This window comes from Bombina bombina, chromosome 3 (assembly GCF_027579735.1).
Source record: "Bombina bombina isolate aBomBom1 chromosome 3, aBomBom1.pri, whole genome shotgun sequence".
Taxonomy (NCBI): Eukaryota; Metazoa; Chordata; class Amphibia; order Anura; family Bombinatoridae; genus Bombina; species Bombina bombina.
The window spans coordinates 817,312,134-817,334,937 of NC_069501.1; the positions used below are offsets into that span (position 1 = coordinate 817,312,134).

Below are 22,804 nucleotides of genomic sequence, written 5' to 3' on the forward strand. Positions count from 1 at the left end.
ATACAGAAAACGAGACACACTAAACCAGTCGGCGGTATGCTCATATTAACTGAGAAGCCGCCGCAGAGAGACAAAAAGGCGCACATTGTGATTGACTCCATAAGATAAACACATACAACGTAGATTACAAATGAGGAACATGGAAGAAAAAAGGAGCTAGATTGTAGATGCTCCGTTATAACCATAACTACCATAATAGTCCCAACGCTACTGAGAATAAATAAAATACATTTTCTCTGATCCGCCCCAAATAAGGAGAGCCCACTCCACCTTATACTTTCAAGTTCCTGAATAAAACGGACCATGCAGGGATAGAAGTAAAAAAGCCTTAAAACCGTAACTCATTAAAGGGACAGTCTAAACTTTCATGATTCAGATAGAGCATGTAATTTTAAACAATTTTCCAATTTACTTTTATCACCAATTTTGCTTTGATCTCTTGGTATTCTTAGTTGAAAGCTTAACCTAGGAGGTTCATATGCTAATTTCTTAGACCTTGAAGCCCACCTCTTTCAGAATGCATTTTAACAGTTTTTCACCACTAGAGGGTGTTAGTTCACGTACTTCATATAGATAACACTGTGCTCGTGCACGTGAAGTAATCTGGGAGCAGGCATTGATTGGCTAGACTGCAAGTCTGTCAAAAGAACTGAAAAAAGGGGCAGTTTGCAGAGGCTTAGATACAAGATAATCACAGAGGTTAAAAGTATATTATTATAACTGTGTTGGTTATGCAAAACTGGGAAATGGGTAATAAAGGGATTATCTATCTTTTAAAACAATAAAAATTCTGGTGTAGACTGTCCCTTTAAGTTACACAGGTACCATACAGCCTGGGTCTTACAATGAAAACTGACCCCTTAATAGGTAAAGGCAGCAGCATAATATCCCTCACACCAGCTGTAGACCAGTATTATTGCTCAGCCGCAACATATCCTAACTATAAGATATGTATAAAAAGGGGACCCTTTGTGAGGGAAGCAGGTCCCCGACCAGCTCCTTTCCCATGATATTTTTTTCCTGTAGAAATAAATATAAAAGGACTTACCCTCCAGGGTCTTCTGCTGTTGAGCAGTCACAGCAGCTCCAAGTGTGTCAGCCTCATCTGGTCGCTGACAGGGACCTGAAGAAACCAGAAAGAACTGAATAACCAACCCTGGCTTTCTATGAAGGGGTAGCAATAATGTTAAAAATAAAGCAAAGGCAACCTCGCCACATTCTAACTGCTAATAGCCACCATTACTCTTACTTAAGAGATTGACATGGACACAGCATAGCCCCAATCCTTGCTTGCAGGGAAAAATATCCATTAAAGGATTAAAATCTTGATTTCTTCAGACACCAACTTCGCTCATCCTCCACTGACAGAGGCAAAGAGAATGACTGACTGGGGGTTATGGGTAAGGGACGTTACACTTAACAGCTTTGCTGGGGTGCTCTTTGCCTCCTCCTGCTGGCCAGGAGTTAAATATCCCACAAGTAATTGGAATGACGTTTTTCTTCAAAAATGAAGTTGCTTGCGGGCTTTCTTTATCTGCACAGTAGGTAGCAAGTCTTTATTATTTATAGTCATATAACCCGTGAAGTGTGTGTGTGTGTGTATAGAATTAATTCACACATTGTCATTAATCCTCAAAACAACTTTCATTATAATTCCATCATTTGCAGGTGTTATATGTTGTTCAATTAGTGGATGTCGCTTCAGGTTTAGTGTTTTTGAAAGTTTCACAGGAAGGGAATTAATCTTTAGTTTTTCTTCTACCCTAACATACAGGTACTAGGCTTTTTGGCACCTATGAATGCATCATATAAATATAGAATATGAATGTGTATATATATTTTTAAGCAATGGCAAAAAAACACACATTAATGCCAGAATTTAAGTTCTCAATTAAACATCAAATAGCATGTAAATTCCAAAACATATATAGTTCTGGTTGGTAGGTTTCACAGGAAGAGGAGTCTGATTTCGTTTGTATCATACATATATAGACCTTATGGCTCTATTCTATATAATTCATAGTTTATATGCAATGTTGATGGGGGTCTAACACTTGCCCTTGACACAACATTGGGAATTGGTAGAGCTAAAATGAAAGTTGATTTGAAGACTAAAGCCAGTGTAAAACAAATGTGAACTTCCAATATATATACACACATATGAATGAATATTATCCTCATCATTACTGATATAGGATGTGTTTGCAAAAATGTATTTTATTTTTTTTAAAGTTATTGCTGTTTGTGACAACTTTTATTGTGTACACAAACCTTTTGCAGTATAACAAGAGGCCTCATGCATCCACATCTTTGTGTGTGTGTGTGTGTGTGTGTGTGTGTGTGTGTGTGTGTGTGTGTGTGTTTAGAGTGCTGTTGATGAGGTCAAACTTGACAGAACCATCACCGTGAGCATGTGTTGGAATAGATGTACTTGCACGTAGCCTACAGTTACATCTGCTGCGCACTCCTCTCATGTCCCCTGTATGATTAAAGAAACTCAGTGTTCTCCCCAGAGCTTATTTAATAGGTGCACCACCCGGCTAAAATGTAAGCCAATATTAAGGTAAAATTAGCTAAATCATTACATAAATTTGTGTTTAAATTATGCAATTATTTTGTGCTTTGGATAGCAAGTATTACTCTGCCCCCATCCGACTACTTCATAATGCCGCCCGGCTGACAAAATATTCCGTAGACAATACTAGAAACTTCATCTTACAGCTATATTGTTTATCAGTTCAGCATGTAATGTTTATTTTCTTTCTCCAGGTGCACCTACGCTGTTGCTAACCATGACTTTGTTGAAGCATATAAGTGTCAAACTGTCGTAGTTCAATATCCTTTTTTATGTTCTACTAAGTCTAGTCTATTCATAGCAATGCCAAGGCTAGTGTGTAAATAGTATGATAAATATTTTATTAGTGACTGAAAATGAAACCCATTGTATGTGTGTGATTTTTAACTAGCTATCACTGCAATGCTTGCAATAGTAAAATGATATTCTAAGCAGCAGCAGCGGTTGATGTTTTGAGTTAATGGGACACCTAGACTCTTCTCAAATGTAACCCCACCCAGTGTCTCCAACAGGCACCACATACACACACTCAACCATACACATGCTCTTCCACACACAAATAAATATGCTCACATGTACACATGGTCATACATGTTCATGCACTCACATATAAACATGCTCTCACACACATGCACATATGCTCAAACACAAACCATTGGTTATATAGCTGCCTCAGGTGATTTTGGTCACATACATACTTTATTGTAGTGCACCATCTTTCAGTTCATTTCTTGCATCAGTGTGGAATAAAGGTACCAGATTAAACCTGTCCTCAATTTGATGCTTATTCATTACAATATAGTTCCTTTCTGCAAATTTGTCTTGCCCAGGGCCCGCAAATGCTAAGGGTTCCCCTGGTGCAGACTATAACTATCAACTTGCTATCACAAGTTATTATTATGACCCTAGGGAAAGTCTCCCTAAGGGCAATGGGGGAAACCAGACGTGGACTCCTTGCCCAATGTGCTTAGAGGGATATGGCTGCACCTCACTGACGAGGCCCAAAGGAGGACGAAACTATTGTTTAGGGTTGCCATTTCCCTTGTTCAGAGGAGAATTTCCTGGTATTTTGGCGCTGGACTGACCTTACTAGGCAGGATCAGACTAATATACTTCAGGAAAGTTTTCCTCTGTGAAAAGCACAATTGGACAAAAAGAAGCTACTCCCAGGTGGTAACCAGGCCATATAACAAGCCACTGAGCTGTTCTTCATTCCTGACAGACTGCTTCTCTTTCTGTTTGTATTACTATCACAAGTTAGCATGGTCGCAATACCCATTGAAAGTATAGTTTGTGCTAGAGCAGTGTCGGGCACAGTAACCCTTCTCTGGTAAACGTGCTTTACTATGGAATTTTATCGACCCACACTATCATTAGCGTGCCACTTTTAATCTGACCCTATAAATATTTTAATAGCATAGCATTGAGGTTATTCCCCGCCTCCCCTATTAGTTCTCAGAATGGGACAACCCACAATTTACAGAAAACAAGAAAAAAACTATAAAAATATATTGTAAATTTTTTACAATGCATAATTAAGCATTTTATAGTGTCAAAGTGATTAAAGTGAAGGTAAACTTTGGTGAATAAAAGCCAGTTTTTTAAAAATACTATTAAAAACAGGGGCACTTTCATTCATCAAAGTTTACAAAGCAGCCGTTTTGTTAAAAAAATTACCTTTTTTTTTCCCCTCTATTCACACGTCGGCAATGACTAATCCTGCTTCCTCCAATCACAGCATGGCCTCAGTCAATGACTACCCTGGGGGGAAAGCTGTGATTGGAGGAAGCTGGATTAGTCATTGCTGACGTGTGAATAGAGGATCTCTAGGTGGGGGAAGCTGCTCTGGCTGTGAAAAGGAAAAAAGGTAATTTTTTTTAACAAAACTGCTGCTTTGTAAACTTTGATGAATGAAAGTGCCCCTGTTTCTAATAGTATTTTTTTAAAAACGGGCTTTCATTAACCAAAGTTTACCTTCACTTTAATAATTTTTCACATTCAAGTTTATGTCCAGATAAATATATGCTACGGAAATGCAAGAGGATATAGGCAAACACTTGAGTAGATATGTTGGATGATCCTTGTGAAACTGGCAAAGTGTATGATACTCATAACAGGTATTAGTAGTGACATCAATAATTATCTCCATGCAGTGTTAATTTTGTCGACTAAAACTAGACTAAAATGACTATCAAACTAAAGAAATTCTAATGACTAAAATACGACTAAAACTAAAATGGCATTTTAGTCAAAAGACTATGACTAAAACTAAATCAAAATTACATTTTAGTCAAAAGACTATGACTAAAACTAAATCAAAATTACATTTTAGTCAAAAGACTATGACTAAAACTAAATCAAAATTTGCTGACAAAAAAAACATTTTATGCAAGGTGTTATAATCAATCCATATCCAATTACTGCTCTTTTGTAAAATTTACGAAACTTAATTTTATTAAATTTTAAGAAAAATAAAGACATGTTATATACCACAACAGTTAAATTTGTTAAATCTGTATTGCATGTTTAAACCTTAATACCATAAATAAAATCAGGTTAATAAACCTTTACTCCAGGAGTATATAATGAGTTTGGAAGTTCTAGAGCAGTGCTAATATCGTAGCCGAAAATTTTTCGAATCTGTGAACAATCAATTGATTCTTCCTATAGAAATAAGCATAACCTATGAATATGGGTTTAAGTTATGCTGTGCCTGTGCTAGCTGCAGAAACTTTTTGTTGTGTTGAGTTACTTGATACTTGTTTTAATTATTAACAGAGAACTGTTAAAGTTTTTATATTGTTTAAATAATGCATTACACTTTAACTACACCCCTTAGATTTTAGTCAACTAAAATCTACTGGAGATTGTCGACTAAAACTAGACTAAAACTAAAACAATTCAGATGACTAAAATACGACTAAAACTAAAATGGCATTTTAGTCAAAAGACTAAAACTAAGACTAAATTGAAACTTTCCGTCAAAATTAACACTGTCTGCTGATGCTCTCTAGTAGTGTATATTACTGCTAACAATACAGTGCAACATAAAAAAAAGTCTTCATTTTGATAAATCTAATAGCATGTTTTCATTTATTTTCATTTATGCATTTTCTATGTTTCATGTTATCTTAGAGTGAAGGTAAATTTAGATGATAAAGTGCCGTTTTTTAAAAATCCAATTAAAAACAGGGGCACTTTAATTCATCAAAATTTACATTTCACTTGTGTTGTGAAAATACTTACCTTTTTAATCTTGACAGCTGCTCCAGCGATTTCCCACGGTCGTCGCAAGCCTCTTCATACGTCAGAAATGACGGATCGGTCATCCTCCAATCACGGCTTCCCCCCCTCACTTTAATATCCCACTTAAGCTAAGAACCAAAACTGCTGAGAGAAAAAAGGTCATGTGAAAGCAGGAGGCGGATCTGTTTACTGCCAGATCGTTGTGAAAACGGGCAGACAGGTTGTGTATCTGGAAACTTTCCCATCAGACATTATAAATGGGCCCCACTGTATGTTTGATGATTGTTCAAAAACAGATGCATAGCAAAACGTTTAACAAATTCTCCCAAAACGCTTGGACCCTGATCTATCTATAAATACCATGTACTTTCATAAATGAGGTGAACATGTTTTAATTAGTTAGATGATATTCTGTATGTCAAAAAAACCCTAGGGATTTTCCTGATGCATGATTTTTATTTTTAAGATATCTCCCACATGTACTTAAGTATGGGTTGGCCCTCTATTGCAACTCCAAGGCATAGAACTAAGTTATTGTGACCTTAGGTTTTTTCTAACATTTTGTGAACATTAATGTTACAATGACACTTTAAAGCATATTTTCTTAACAAATATAACATCCTTTTTAAGAATTTTCCAGTCTCTGAAAGAGGAAAATTGGTAAGTATTATATTTACTATGTGTGTATGTATGTGTGTATATATATATATATATATATATATGTATGTGTGTGTGTGTGTGTGTATATATATATATATATATATATATATATATATATATATATATATATATATATATATATATATATATATATATATATATATATATATATATATATATATATATAAAAGAAGTGTTTGAAACCGTTTATAACATCGATAAAAACATTATGGCAAACATTGCTACCATACGGCTAGATTTAGAGTTTTGTCGGTAACGACCCGCGTATCTAACGCTGGCTTTTTTCCCCCGCACCTTTTAAATACCGCTGGTATTTAGAGTTCACAAAAGGGCTGCGTTAGGCTCCAAAAAGGGAGCGTAGAGGATATTTACCGCCACTGCAACTCTCAATACCAGCGGTGCTTACGGACGCGGCCAGCTTCAAAAACGATTCCCCCATAGAAAACAATGGGGCAGTTTGAGCTGAAAAAAAACCTAACACCTGCAAAAAAGCAGCGTTCAGCTCCTAACGCAGCCCCATTGTTTCCTATGGGGAAACACTTCCTAAGTCTGCACCTAACACCCTAACATGTACCCCGAGTCTAAACACCCCTAACCTTACACTTATTAACCCCTAATCTGCCGCCCCCGCTATCGCTGACACCTGCATATTTTTTTTAACCCCTAATCTGGCTCCGTACAGTGCCGCAACCTACGTTATCCCTATGTACCCCTAATCTGCTGCCCCCAACGTCGCCTCCACCTACCTACAATTATTAACCCCTAATCTGCCGACCGGACCTCACCGCTACTATAATAAATGTATTAACCCCTAATCCGCCTCACTCCCGCCTCAATAACCCTATAATAAATAGTATTAACCCCTAATCTGCCCTCCCTAACATCGCCGCCACCTAACTTCAAGTATTAACCCCTAATCTGCCGACCGGACCTCACCGCTACTATAATAAATGTATTAACCCCTAAAGCTAAGTCTAATCTTAACACTAACACCCCCCTAAATTAAATATAATTTTAATCTAACTAAATTAACTCTTATTAAATAAATTATTCCTATTTAAAGCTAAATACTTACCTGTAAAATAAACCCTAATATAGCTACAATATAAATTATAATTATATTGTAGCTATTTTAGGATTTATTTTTATTTTACAGGCAAATTTCAATTTATTTTAACTAGGTACAATAGCTATTAAATAGTTATTAACTATTTAATAGCTACCTTGCTAAAATAAATTGAAATTGACCTGTAAAATAAAAACTAACCTAAGTTACAATTACACCTAACACTACACTATACTTTAATAAATTATTCCTATTTAAAACTAAATATTTACCTGTAAAATAAACCCTAAGATAGCTACAATGTAATTAATAATTACATTGTAGCTATTTTAGGATTTATATTTATTTTACAGGTAACTTTGTATTTATTTTAGCTAGTTAGAATAGTTATTAAATAGTTATTAACTATTTAATAACTACCTAGCTAAAATAAATACAAAATTACCTGTAAAATAAATCCTAACCTAAGTTACAATTAAACCTAACACTACACTATCATTAAATTAATTAAATAAATTAACTACAAATAACTACAATTAAATACAATTACATAAACTAACTAAAGTACAAAAAATAAAAAAAGCTGTTACAAAAAATAAAAAAAATAAGTTACAAACATTTAAAAAATATTACAACAATTTTAAGCTAATTACACCTAATCTAAGCCCCCTAATAAAATAACAAAGCCCCCCAAAATAAAAAAAATGCCCTACCCTATTCTAAATTAAAAAAGTTCAAAGCTCTTTTACCTTACCAGTCCTTAAAAGGGCCTTTTGCGGGGCATGCCCCAAAGAAAACTGCTCTTTTGCCTGTAAAAGAAAAATACAACCCCCCCAACATTAAAACCCACCACCCACATACCCCTAATCTAACCCAAACCCCCCTTAAAAAAACCTAACACTACCCCCCTGAAGATCATCCTACCTTGAGTTGTCTTCAGCCAACCGACCCACTGATGGAACCGAAGAGGAGATCCGGAGCGGCAGAAGTGATCCTCCAAGGGGCGCTGAAGAAGTCTTCCATCCGATGAAGTCATCATCCAGGCGGCGCTGAAGAAGTCTTCCATCCGGGCGATGTCATCTTCCAAGCGGCGCTGAAGAAGTCTTCCATCTGGGCGATGTCATCTTCCAAGCGGCGCTGAAGAAGTCTTCCATCTGGGCGATGTCATCTTCCAAGCGGGGTCTTCAATCTTCTTCAGGATCCATCTTCATTCCGCCGACGCGGAACATCCTTCTTCCCCGACGGACTACCGATGAATGAATGCTCCTTTAAGGGACAGCCAATAGAATGCAAGCTCAATCTGATTGGATCAGCCAATCGGATTGAACTTGAATCTGATTGGCTGATTCAATCAGCCAATCAGATTTTTCCTACCTTAATTCCGATTGGCTGATAGAATCCTATCAGCCAATCGGAATTCGAGGGACGCCATCTTGGATGACGTCCCTTAAAGGAGCCTTCATTCGTCGGTAGTCTGTCGGGGTAGAAGGATGTTCCGCGTCGGCGGAATGAAGATGGATCCTGAAGAAGAAGATTGAAGACCCCGCTTGGAAGATGACATCGCCCGGATGGAAGACTTCTTCAGCGCCGCTTGGAAGATGACATCGCCGGATGGAAGACTTCTTCAGCGCCGCCTGGATGATGACTTCATCGGATGGAAGACTTCTTCACTGCCCCTTGGAGGATCACTTCTGCCGCTTTATGAACCGGCGTTAGCCCATAAAGCTCTTAACTCCTGACTTTTTTCTGCGGCTGGAGTTTTGTCGTTAGATTTCTAACGCTCACTTCACCCAAGACTCTAAATACCGGCGTTAGAAAGATCCCATTGAAAAGATAGGATACGCAAATGGCGTAGGGGGATCTGCGGTATGGAAAAGTCGCGGCTGCAAAGTGAGCGTTAGACCCTTACCTACACGACTCTAAATACCAGCGGTAGCCCAAAACCAGCGTTAGGAGACTCTAACGCTGGTTTTGATGGCTAACGCCAAACTCTAAATCTAGCCAATAGAGTGCTAAAGACATGCACATGCTCCTGAACTCCTTCCGGTATACCTACCTACGTTTACTCTTAAAGGGACAGTCTAGTCAAAATTAAACTTTCATGATTCAGGTAGGGCATGCAATTTTAAACTTTCCAATTTACTTTTATCATCAAATTTGCTTTGTTCTCTTCTTTGTTGAAAGCTAAACCTATGTAGGCTCATATGCTAATTTCTAAACCCTTAAAGGCAACCTCCTTATCTCAGTGCATTTTGACAGTTTTTCACAGCTAGACAGCACTAGTTCATGTGTGTCATATAGATAACATTGTCCTCACTCCTTTTGTAGTTATTTATGAGTCAACACTGATTGGATAAAATGCAAGTCTGCCAAAATAACTGCAATAAGGGGGCAGTCTGCAGAGGCTTAGATACAAGGTAATGCAAAACCGGGGGATGGGTAATAAAGGGATTATCTGTCTTTGTAACCAATACAATTTCTGGTGTAGACTGCCCCTTTAAAGGCTACCAAGAGAAAGAAGCAAATTTGATATTAGAAGTAAGTTGCAAAGGTTGTTTTGTTTTTGTTTTATTTGCATGCTGTATCTAAATCATGAAAATTGATTTTGGCTTTCCTGTTCTTTTAACCCCTTCACTACCTGGAATTTCAGAGAAAAACTTGCCCAAAATACGCATATTTGCTATCACTCCATTGTCAAAGCTTCTGTGGCATCCCCTTCATTCAGAAATAGCTGACATGCATGGCCTAATGGGATATGAAACCCAAAAATGTTCTTTCATGATTCAGTAGACTATGTGATTTTTAAACACTTTTCTAATTTACTATTATCTGTTTATCTTTGTTCTCGCTGTATTTTTTGTTGAAAAGCAGGGATGTAAGCTCTGGAGCCTGCCCATTCCTGGAGCACTATATGCCGGTAGTTTTGCAAGAATGTTGTCCATTTTCAAGAGCACTAGATGGCAGCGCTATTTCCTCAATCCAAACAAAGCACTTGCCCATTAGTTAGCAGGATATGCAGAAGCTCTAGTGGTCACTGCATAGCCCAAAGTATCTTAACATTAATGAGCAGCATCATACAATATTGCTGAATTAAAGCTTTATTCACATAGAGAAATAGTCTCATGTAGTGCGCCAGATGCTTACCTAGGTATCTCTTAAACACAGAATATAATGGGAATTAAGATAATTTGTTAATAGAAGTCAATTGGAAACTTTTTTTTTATTATTTTTTTAAATGGTGGCTCTGTCTGAATAAGTCATTTTTTTAGGCTTCATATCCCTTCTTAAAGCAAATTCTATTGCAAAAAAATGTGTGCCCTATTTTGTCAGAACTGTAAGTTTTTTGCAATAATTCTCTTGTTTAATATGACACATTAATGTATCAGATGTGAAGTGGGAGGCATGTTTTATATTTTCAGTTCTACATACCTGATATATAACGGTCTTCTAAAAGATAAAAATGGAAACCCTAATCTTTCTTTAATATTTCAGGGCCCTGCCCATCATGTACGCTATTACCCTTGACTTGCGGGTTTTCGCCAATAACGTAAGTTTCATTTCTTTTGAGGGGCTATCATAGAATTCTGTCATTTTGGTAACTTTGGGTTTATCCACTTCTGTGCTCATGGTGAGAACGGGTTGTAGTTCAAATTGCTGCCTGTTGTGTACATGTTGATCCATTCTCATCATGAAGGGAAATTGCTGATCACAGCACTGGATCAGCAATTCCCTTGCACTGCAGGCCCAATCATTGAAGGCATAGTGGGTGGCACCCTCAGCTACATTGTGCAAGTGATACCACCACTTACATGCATGGTGACATCACAGAGGGGGGCAGAACGACAATATGACAGGCAGGTAAGGGAGCTGGATAGGGAGGTTGCTCTTCAAACCCCTCAATCTCAGTTCCCTTACTAGCCACAGACCTCCAAGACCCCTCATATGAAAGAGAATCACCTGCTAAAAAAAACGCAACAAACCAGATCTTTGTTGTTTAAAAAGATAGATAATCCCTTTTATTACCCATTCCCCAGCTTTGCATAACCAACACAGTTATATTTAATATACTTTTTACTTCTGTGATTACCTGGTATCTAAGCATCTTCTGACATACCCCTGATCATATGACTATTTATTATCTATTGACTTGCATTTAAGCCAATTAGTGCTGTCAGCCACAACTCCACGGGAGAGAGCACAATGTTATCTATATGGCCACATGGATTAGCAGTCTTTTGTTGTGAAAAGCAAATAAAAACGAATGTGATAAGAGGCTGTCTGTAGTGGCTTAGAAACCAACAGAAATTTAGAGGTTTAAAGGTTATAAAGTATATTAATATAACAATGTTGGTTGTGCAAAGCTGGGGAATGGTTAGTAAAGGCAATATTTATCGTTTTAAACAATAACAATTTTGTTGTTGACTGTCCCTTTAAAGTGAAAGTAAAGTTGGTCCCCTTCGAACACATTCATTTTTTCTACTACCTTAGTATATTATGATCGCTAACTTTATTTTCATAAATGTATCAATAATTAGAAGTTTTATTAAAAATCTAATTTCCTACCGTATTTATTCCAACTCCTCCCATCCTCTACTTCCTATATTTCTGGGTTCTGACGTATAGAGCGGTCCCAACCCGCTCTATACGTAGCTCCAAAGCGCATTCACAGTGGCTATTTGTATTGCGCATGCGCTAATCCGGTACAGCTCCATCTACTGCGCATGCGCTTCTTGACGAAACTGTTTGTGCCCAGAGAAACGGGAGCGCGCTCCTGATATCTTGGGGTATGGCCTTGTATTGCGCATGCGCAAATCCCGTACGGCTCCGTCTACTGCGCATGCGCTTCACGGCAAAACTGTTTGTGCCCAGAGAAACAGGAGCGCGCTCCTGATATATTAGTGTCTGGCCAAACATTTGCGCATGCGTAGATTAATAAGTAGGCGGGTGACGTGTTTCACGGCCGCCTAACGGCCAGATTTTCAATTGGCTGTTGACAACACGTGACCCGGAGTGAATTTTTTTATTTATTTACGGGTTGAATTTGGATAGGTTATAAAGTTTTGTAAATAAGGCGATAACTTTGATTCCAGCTCCATTAAAAAAAAAACGATGAATGAAAGTCATATTATTTATGCCCAAAGACTGCTACTGAGGATCGCAAACCAGGTAACTTTACTTTCACTTTAAATCACAATACTTGTTTGGGAATGGGACATTTATAGGCGCAATAAAAAAAATCTGTTATATCTAGAGACCCCTAATAAAGTTTGCAAGTAAAGTGCTTTTATTTCTGTACTGCACAAAGGGACCTCTCTAGTTTATATTCTAACCCCCAAAAGCAGTTATGGGCCCCTATTTCACATGTGGCTATCGTTGATGGTACTTTAGTAAGGGGATCATAGTAACAACAGTGGTCACCTGACTGTTTTCAGTACTATGCCATGAAATATAAATAGAATAATGGTGATAAATGGAAAAAAAACAGAAGGCGCCTCCTAGTGCAGATCAGTTGTAAACTTTGCAGGACCCAAAAGATACTCATAAGTGGAATTGCACTCTGTTGTAGGATGGGGGTTTTCAGTGTCCCAGCTCACTGGTTCACGTGTGAGGGTATAATACTCACAGCTGCTCCAAATGATGAGGCCTTTCCAGCCACTCTTGTACAAAAAAACACTTGTTTAGTAAAACATTCCAAAGTTAAAAATATATATTAATAATGAGATTTCAACAAAGTATTCTCATTAAAAAGTAGCAAACAAGCTACGCGTTTCTCAGCTGACAAGCTGTTTCATCAGGCATATAATGCTACTAAAGGAAACATGATTTATAACAAAGTAAAACCAATCAACAGTAGAATAGCTCACCCATCCCCCCTTATAAGAGACCATACTAATCAATCCACAATGTGCTAGACAAAATAATCATTGACAAATATACAATAAAATCTATTCTCTAAGACGTAAAAACTGTAAAATAAAGTCACGTAATCATAATATTAATAATAAAAAGGCAAACAATCTGCTGAGCCTGCAAAAATATATATATAATTTGTGTGGGTCACTCACTGAAATTTGACTTACAGTAGTGTTTAATTTGTAAGAAGCAAAAACAATCTCAAAATTGGCTTAGCACAGGGGTGTGAAAAAGAATTGGCATCGAAAGGGTTGATAAGGGTTAAACATTTGTACGTCATTTTGTGTATCCAGATTTTATGAACTATATATTGGCAATGGGTAATGCTCTACTTCCAAGCCCACACATGTAGCAATTACTCTGTTTGACACAGAGTAGAATAGTGCGGTGCAGAAGGAACTGTAGGTGACAACCAGACCATAACAGGATACTTTTACCTAACAGGCCGACCAACAGCTTGTGAAGAAGGGAAAAGGCAAAGTGGGAGACATGTTGGAGAAAGCGGCTGAGCTGTTAATGAGTTGCTTCAGAGTGTGTGCCAGTGACACGTGAGTTATTTGTTTACTTACCTAACGCTGACCGCAACTATTTAAGTGTAGTAAGCAAGAGAATACAAGACTGTTTGGGCTCTGTAGCTTTGTTGAAAAGATGTTAAATTGGGGTCCTTGTATTGTATTAAATATATTTTATGTTGATTGAAAGGACTCCGGTTTTCCAGATATCATAAACTAAATGGAGGTTTGACCCTTCAGAACTGTTGTATATCTTATGTTGGTTAAACGTATAACCTCATTCCCCAACTCCAGTATTTAGAACTTACTAACAAGCCAGGGTTTTTTTAGCCTTGAAACAGCTGAGCTGAATTTCACATATCCAGAAATTCTAACATGAGGATTGTTGGCAAACCTTTAAACTAATACAAATAACATAGCAGAATGTCAGCCTTCTAAACATTCTAGCTAGAAATAAACTACTTTATTTAGCTAGAGCATTGAGTTTTTTTACTTCTCTCCCTGTGAAAACACATCTGGCTCTCTGCCATGCTCTTTCAAGTCCGAATATGGCAGATAACTGTAGTATACGTGTGTATGCCACCCTTGATTAGCTTTTCTGCATCTAGCTAGAATGTTTCTTTTGATCCTGTTCTTGTAGACTAATATATATAAATGTCTTGTAATTTCTTATGAAATATGCTTAACAGGCTATAGGCATTTGTGAAACTATAGAACAGGTACATACTGCATGATTTACTGTAACCTGTTTCTGTTTCTCAACAGCCGGGCTGCTTTTGAGGATTCTAAAAAGTGGGGAATGTTATTTCTAGTGAATCAGCTTTTCAAAATTTATTTTAAGGTATGAACAATGGCTTCATAACAAACAGTACTAGTTTGTGCACTTTCAATTATTGGATGTTTATGCTGTCTATATATTTATTGCTTTCAGATTAATAAGCTTCATTTATGCAAACCTCTAATCAGAGCCATCGACAGTTCCAACTTTAGGGATGAATATACTATGGCACAAAGAGTCACTTTCAAATACTATGTTGGACGCAAGGCTATGTTTGATAGTGACTTCAAGAAAGGTACAGTATGTAAATGTCATCATGGTCTGCAGTGTCTGTTAGTACAGCAAAGTGTAGATAATCATTTCTTTGATAGAAACTGTTATAGTTACCGTTTTAGATTTTCACTACTAACCCCTTAACGACCAACGACGTACAGGGTACGTCCTACAAAAAAAACGGTCGTTAACGACCAAAGACGTACCCTGTGTGTCATTAGTGTTTTCAAGTGGTGGAAGCGATCCTGATCGATTCCAGATGCTTTCATGTTATTGCAGTAATGCCTCAATATTGAGGCATCCTGAAATAAAAAATTTTAGCCATCCGATGCAGAAAGAGCCACTCTGTGGCCCTCTCTACATCTGCCATCGATGGTCACAATCATTGGTGGGTGGGAGCCGTTGCAGGGAGGCGGATGGGGGGGATGTGCGTCAGAGGGGGCGGGATCATGTGTGGGGGCGTGCACGGAGGCGGGAGCTAGTGGGAACGCTACACTATGGCACAACTTGCTTAGATAAAGTGGGAGAGAGGAGGGGGGAATTTTTATCTAAGGGATCTGGGAGGGAGGGGGGTAGCTACACTACAGAAAAATATTTAAAAATTAAAAAAATACCATATTTTATGGCAAACTGGGTACTGGCAGACAGCTGCCAGTACCCAAGATGGCGCACAATAAGGTAGAGGGGGAGGGTTAGAGAGCTGTTTGAGGGGGGGATCAGGGAGGTTGGGGGCTAAGGGGTGATCCTACACAGCAGAATGTTTTTTAAAAAATAAAAATTAAAAAAGAAACTTATTTTAGTACTGGCAGACTTTCTGCCAGTACTTAAGATGGCTGGGACAATTGTTGGGGAGGGAAGAGAGCTGTTTGAGAGGGATCAGGGGGTGGGATGTGTCAGGTGGGAGGCTGATCTCTTCACTAAAGCTAAAATTAACCCTGCAGGCTCCCTACAAGCTACTTAATTAACCCCTTCACTGGTGGGCATAATACAAATGTGGTGCGCAGCGGCATTTAGCAGCCTTCTAATTTCCAAAAAGCAATACCAAAGCCATATATGTCTGGTATTTCTGAACAAAGGGGACCCCAGAGAAGCATTTACAACCATTTGTGCCATAATTGCACAAGCTGTTTGTAAATAATTTCAGTGAGAAACCTAAAGTTTGTGAAAAAGTTAACAATTTTTTTTTATTTGATCGCATTTGGCGGTGAAATGGTCCTTAAGGGGTTAATCAATCTAGTCGATGAATATAAATAACCTGTAACAGCTGAAGAGGACAGACAACATTTTTGCATGTGTACATTGTAGATAACCTTGTAAGAACCAGCTGTATTCAAAGTATGATTACATTAACCCCTTAAAGGGACACTCAAGTAAAATTAAACTTTAATTATTTAGATACAGCATGTAATTTTAAACAACTTTCCAATTTATTTCCATTAAAAAAAATGTGCACATTCTTTTATTTTTACAATTTTTGAGTCACCAGCTCCTACTGAGCATGTGCAATAATTGACAGACTATACGTATATGCATTTGTGTTTGGCTGATTGCTATCACATGGTACAGGGGGAGTGGAAATATACATAACTTTGAAATTTGTTAGAAAAAAATCTACTACTCATTTGAAGTTCAGACTAAGTGCTATTGTATTGTCTTGTTATCTTGCATTTGTTGATTATGCAAATCTACTGTGTTTACTGGTCCTTTAATGACACACGTCGTTCAGGGTACGTCATACACAAACTGGTCGTAAAAGACCAACCCTGTACGTCGTCAGGGGTTTAAAGTGGCTGGAAGCGATCCTGAACTCTTCCAGCCGTTTTCAAGGTATTGCCGTGATGCCTTGATATTGAGGCATCACTGCAATACCTTTTTTGGCACACCGATGCAGCGATGGTGCTGATCGTTGGTGGGTGGGAGCCGTAGCAGGGAGGCGGGTGGGCGGCCCATCATTGGAGGGACTTCCGGATCAGAGCGCACAAGTGATCGGGAGCGTGAGGGACGCGCAAGCACGTGCGCATTCCTTTAAGTCTGGTAAGGGAGGGAGATGGAGGTAGAGAGAGTTGAAGGGTGGGAAATAAACTGTTCTAAAGGCATCTGAGGGGGTTGGGGGCAGCTACACTACAGAAAATTGGGGTTTCACCAAACTGGGCATGAGTTATGAGCAAACCGGGTACTGGCAGACAGCTGCCAGTACCCAAGATGGTGGAAAATAGGTAGAGGGGGGAGGGTTAGAGAGCTGTATGGGGGGATCAGGGAGGTTGGGGGCTAAGAGGGGGCCCATCAGAGCTACATAATTATTATTTAAAAAAAAAAGACTTATTTTAGAACTGGCAGACTTTCTGCCAGTACTTAAGATGGCGTGACAATTGTGAAGTGGGGGAGGGAAGAGAGCTGTTTTGAGGGGCTTTAGGGAGGGATCAGGGGGTGGGATGTGTCAGGTGGGAGGCTGATCTCTACACTAAAGCTAAAATTAACCCTACAAGCTCTCTACAAGATGCCTAATTAACCCATTTACTGCTGGGCATAATACAAGTGTGGTGTGCAGCGACATTTAGCTGCCGTCTAATTATCAAAAAGCCATATACAGTGGGGCAAAAAAGTATTTAGTCAGCCACCAATTGTGCAAGTTCTCCCACTTAAGAAGATGAGAGAGGCCTGTAATTTTCATCATAGGTATACCTCAACTATGAGAGACAAAATATGAAAACAAATCCAGACAATCACATTGTCTGATTTGGAAAGAATTTATTTGCAAATTATGGTGGAAAATAAGTATTTGGTCACCTACAAACAAGCAAGATTTCTGGCTCTCACATACCTGTATCTTCTTTTTTAAGAGGCTCCTCTGTCCTCCACTCATTACCTGTATTAATGGCACCTGTTTGAACTTGTTATCAGTATAAAAGACACCTGTCCACAACCTCAATCAGTCACACTCCAAACTCCACTATGGTGAAGACCAAAGAGCTGTCGAAGGACACCAGAAACAAAATTGTAGACCTGCACCAGGCTGGGAAGACTGAATCTGCAATAGGCAAGCAGCTTGGTGTGAAGAGATCAACTGTGGGAGCAATAATTAGAAAATGGAAGACATACAAGACCACTGATAATCTCCCTCGATCTGGGGCTCCACGCAAGATCTCACCCCGTGGGGTCAAAATGATCACAAGAACGGTGAGCAAACATCCCAGAAACACACGGGGGGACCTAGTGAATGACCTGCAGAGAGCTGGACCAACGTAACAAAGGCTACAATCAGTAACACACTACGCTGCCAGGGACTCAGATCCTGCGGTGCCAGACGTGTCCCCCTGCTTAAGCCACTACATGTCCGGGCTTGTCTGAAGTATGATAGAGAGCATTTGGATGATCCAGAAGCGGATTGGGAGAATGTCATATGGTCAGATGAAACCAAAGTAGAATTGTTTGGTAGAAACACAACTTGTCGTTTTTGGAGGAGAGAGAACACCATGCCTACTGTGTGAAGCATGGAGGTGGCAACATCATGCTTTGGGGCTGTTTCTCTGCAAAGAGAACAGGACGACTGATCCGTGTACATGAAAGAATGAATGGGGCCATGTATCGCGAGATTTTGAGTGCAAACCTCATTCCATCAGCAAGGGCATTGAAGATGAAATGTGGCTGGGTCTTTCAGCATGACAATGATCCCAAACACACCGCCCGGGCAACAAAGGAGTGGCTTCGTAAGAAGCATTTCAAGGTCCTGGAGTGGCCTAGCCAGTCTCCAGATCTCAACCCCATAGAAAACCTTTGGAGGGAGTTGAAAGTCTGTGTTGCCCAGCGACAACCCCAAAACATCACTGCTCTAGAGGAGATCTGCATGCAGGAATGGGCCAACATACCAGCAACAGTGTGTGACAACCTTGTGAAGACTTACAGAAAACGTTTGACCTCTGTCATTGCCAACAAAGTATTGAGATGAACTTTTGATATTGACCAAATACTTATTTTCCACCATAATATGCAAATAAATTCTTTCCAAATCAGACAATGTGATTGTCTGGATCTGTTTCGACATTTTGTCTCTCATAGTTGAGGTATACCTATGATGAAAATTACAGGCCTCTCTCATCTTCTTAAGTGGGAGAACTTGCACAATTGGTGGCTGACTAAATACTTTTTTTCCCCACTGTATGTCTGCTATTTCTGAACAAAGGGGATGCCAGAGAAGCATTTTCAACCATTTGTGCCATAATTGCACAAGCTAATTGTAAATATTTTCAGTGAGAAACCTAAAGTTTGTGAAAAAGTTAACAATTTTTTTTTATTTGATCGCATTTGGCGGTGAAATGGTTGCATAAAATATACCAAAATGGGCCTGGATCAATACTTTGGGTTGTCTACTACACTAAAGCTAAAATTATCCCTACAAGCTACTTAATTAACCACTTCACTGCTGGGCATAATACAAGTGTGGTGCGCAGTGGCATTTAGCGGCCTTCTAATTACCAAAAAACAAAGCCAAAGCCATATGTCTTCTATTTCTGAAGAAAGGGGATCCCAGAGAAGCATTTACAACCATGTGTGCCATAATAGCACAAGCTGTTGTAAATAATTTCAGTGAGAAACCTAAAGATTGTTAAAAAGTTAACAATTTTTTTTTTATCACATTTGATGGTAAAATGGTAGCATGAAATATAGCAAAATGGGCCTAGATCAATACTTTTAGTTGTCTACTAAAAAAAAATATACATGTAAAGGGATATTCAGGGATTCCTGGCAGATATCAGCGTTACAATGTAACTATCGCTAATTTTGAAAAAAAAAATGGTTTGGAAATAGCAAAGTGCTACTTGTATTTATTGCCCTATAACTTGCAAAGAACATGTAAACATTGAGTATTTCTAAACTCAGGACAAAATGTAGAAACTATTTAGCATGGGTGTTTTTTTGGTGGTTGCAGATGTGTAACCGATTTTGGGGGTAAAAGTTAGAAAAAGTGTGGTTTTTTTTTCATTTTTTTTCATCATATTTTATATGTTTTTTATAGTAAATTATAAGATATGATGAAAATAAAAAGTCCATTTAATGGCAAGAAAAACTGTGTATATGTGTGGGTACAGTAACTGAGTAAGAGGAAAATTACAGCTAAACACAAACACAGCAGAAATGTAAAACTGGTCCTTAAGGGTAAGACAATTGAAAAATGGCCTTGTCCTTAAGGGGTTAAGTGATAAATTTTTTACTTTATTAATATAATTTAAAATGTTAACCTGTTTATTTCTCCAGCTGAGGAATATTTGTCCTTTGCTTTTGAAAACTGCCTGCGTTCCTGTCAGAAGAATAAAAGAATGATTCTGATTTACTTATTACCAGTAAAAATGTTGTTGGTGAGTAGAAACATTTTATTGCTCGCTTCTACAAACGCCAATGCCCTGCTTTATTTTTTCTTAGTATTGTAGTTGCCTTTGAATTTGTTTTGTTCTATATGTAAGTTATTTTATTATGAATAATTAGGAAATGTAGTAATAATAAAGGATATTTGTTCCAAAAACAGAGGCTGATTTGGACCTGTACCCTTTTGTTCCTTAGGCAAAAGGGCATCTGCACATGATGCGCAACCTTCATTATCTACTGACTTAATTGTCATTGATGGAACATTGCATTGACGTGTTTATTTCATGTGCTTAGGTGCTCTTATTTTAAGCTTCTGCTCTAATAGAGACAATGATAAACTGATGCAGTTGCTTTCTTCTCTGAGATGAATTGAATGTTTTTTGATTATTGATGAAGCTTTTACTTTATTTTCAGGGTCATATGCCAACACTTCAGCTGTTAAGAAAGTACGACCTGATGCAGTTTGCAGAAGTAACCAAGGCTGTGAGGTATAGTTCATGATCAGGCTTCGTATAATACATGACACTGTGGTCTCCAAGATATTTCCTTCTTTGTTCAGAGGAGCTTCCTAATTAGTTTCTAATGATTTGAATTTGTGTATTTTTAAAAATGAATTTCCGTTTTTGTGACATGGCCAGCAGTTCTAGGCAGTAGAAAGGAATGAAAGTTGCCTTAAATCTTACAGTTCCATAACTTGTTCTGCTCATCTTCACAGTGAAGGAAATCTGCTGCTGCTCACAGAGGCTTTGGTCAAACATGAGACCTTTTTTATTCGTTGTGGCATTTTTCTAATTCTGGAGAAGCTGAAAATCATCACATACAGGAACCTTTTCAAGAAAGTGTGAGTTTTTCAGCTTAGGGACGTAGTGAGGTTTATGCTTCCCTGAACCTGCTACAGAAAGCCCCTTCCTAGTTCCTGGCTGCCCCTTTTAGTTCTTGTCTTTTGCTTCTTCTCTCATTTTTTCTGAACTTTGTTTCTCTTTTTTTCTATTGTTTTTTTTGCTTATTCCTATTCTATCTTTACTATTTGCTATATTTTCTCTCTTATGTTTACACAATTAAGCAAAAGGTTGTGTAAATTATGATAGTTATGTTTTCAGGTTTTATTCTCAAATATTCATGTTGCTCATTTCCAGTGCCCTCTGCTTTTATCTTATCCACCATTCATCATCTAAATTTACGCAGCAAAACTGGACTGTGTGTGATGGAATATACTGTATATCCCACGTGTCACAACTGTAACGCTACAACATCCTACAGTCATTGTTTTATTAGGGTAGTAACTCCTTTCATATATGTCCCTAACTGGACACAGCAATACTTAAAGGGACAGTCTACACCAGAATTTGTATTGTTTAAAAAGATAGATAATACTTTTATTACCCAGTTTTGCATAACCAACACTGTTATATTAATACACTTTTTACCTCTGTGATTATGTTATATCTAAGCCTCTGCAGACTGCCCCCTTCAGTCCTTTTGACAGATGTGCATTTTAGCCAATCAGTGCTCTCTCATAAGTAACCCCACGGGCGTGAGCACAATATTATCTATATGACACACATGAACTAACATCCTCTAGCTGTGAAAAACAGTCAACTGCATTGAAATAAGAGGAGGCCTTCAAGGTCTTAGAAATTAGCATATGAGCCTAGGTTTAGCTTTCAACAAAGAATACACAGTGAACAAAGTAAACTTGATGATAAAAGTGAATTGGAAAGTTGTTGAAAATTGCATGCCCTACCTGAATCCTGAAAGTTTAATTTTGACTAGACTGTCCCTTTATTTTGTCCCCTTTTCCTGTAATTCCATTCTAAAATTGTGAGCTTCTCAGTTCCTGTTAGAAATGGAAGTGCAGAGCAATGTTGTATTCCACACAGCCAATAACTGCACACTCTAGTGACCGATTTATTATTGCACCTAATTGCCCACAGCTGAGAAGGTAACCTAAGTTCAACATGGCAACTCGTATTGTTTTATATACACTAAAACTTTACACTTATTTTGTCACTCAATAACTAATGAAACTTTAAAAAATACATCTACATATTATTCACAGACAAATCTTTTCTTTGAATGCATCATTCTGCCTAGCATTTATTTAGTGTTTGATGTCCCTTTAAGTAACTTTGTTAAAAAATTATAAAACAAAATATTTGTAATCCTTTTTTTTTTGTGCAGATGTTTTGCTGTCTGGTGCTTAATTGCTCGTATATACTATAAATATTTAACCTTGCTTCCTTAGTCGAGGACTCTTGACATAAGCATAAATAATTGGGTACTAATTGTTACCATCCTGGTATTTATTCCTGATCTTAAAGGGCCACTAAACCTAAAATCTTTCTTTCATGATTCAGATAGAGAATACAAATTTAAACAACATTACAATTTACTTCTAT

The 22,804-nt window shown here is 38.0% G+C and overlaps 1 protein-coding gene across 1 annotated transcript in view; it reads left to right on the plus strand.

The window, feature by feature from the left end:
• Positions 1-22,804, plus strand: part of PCID2 (PCI domain containing 2) — a 47,027-nt gene that overhangs the window by 18,932 nt on the left and 5,291 nt on the right. Inside the window, exons 5-13 of the mRNA XM_053707766.1 lie at positions 2,770-2,835; positions 6,440-6,481; positions 11,061-11,115; positions 13,926-14,029; positions 14,759-14,834; positions 14,925-15,066; positions 20,298-20,398; positions 20,820-20,893; positions 21,121-21,246. Of these exons, the coding sequence (XP_053563741.1) occupies positions 2,770-2,835; positions 6,440-6,481; positions 11,061-11,115; positions 13,926-14,029; positions 14,759-14,834; positions 14,925-15,066; positions 20,298-20,398; positions 20,820-20,893; positions 21,121-21,246 (786 nt within the window). The remainder of the gene's footprint in view (positions 1-2,769; positions 2,836-6,439; positions 6,482-11,060; positions 11,116-13,925; positions 14,030-14,758; positions 14,835-14,924; positions 15,067-20,297; positions 20,399-20,819; positions 20,894-21,120; positions 21,247-22,804) is intronic.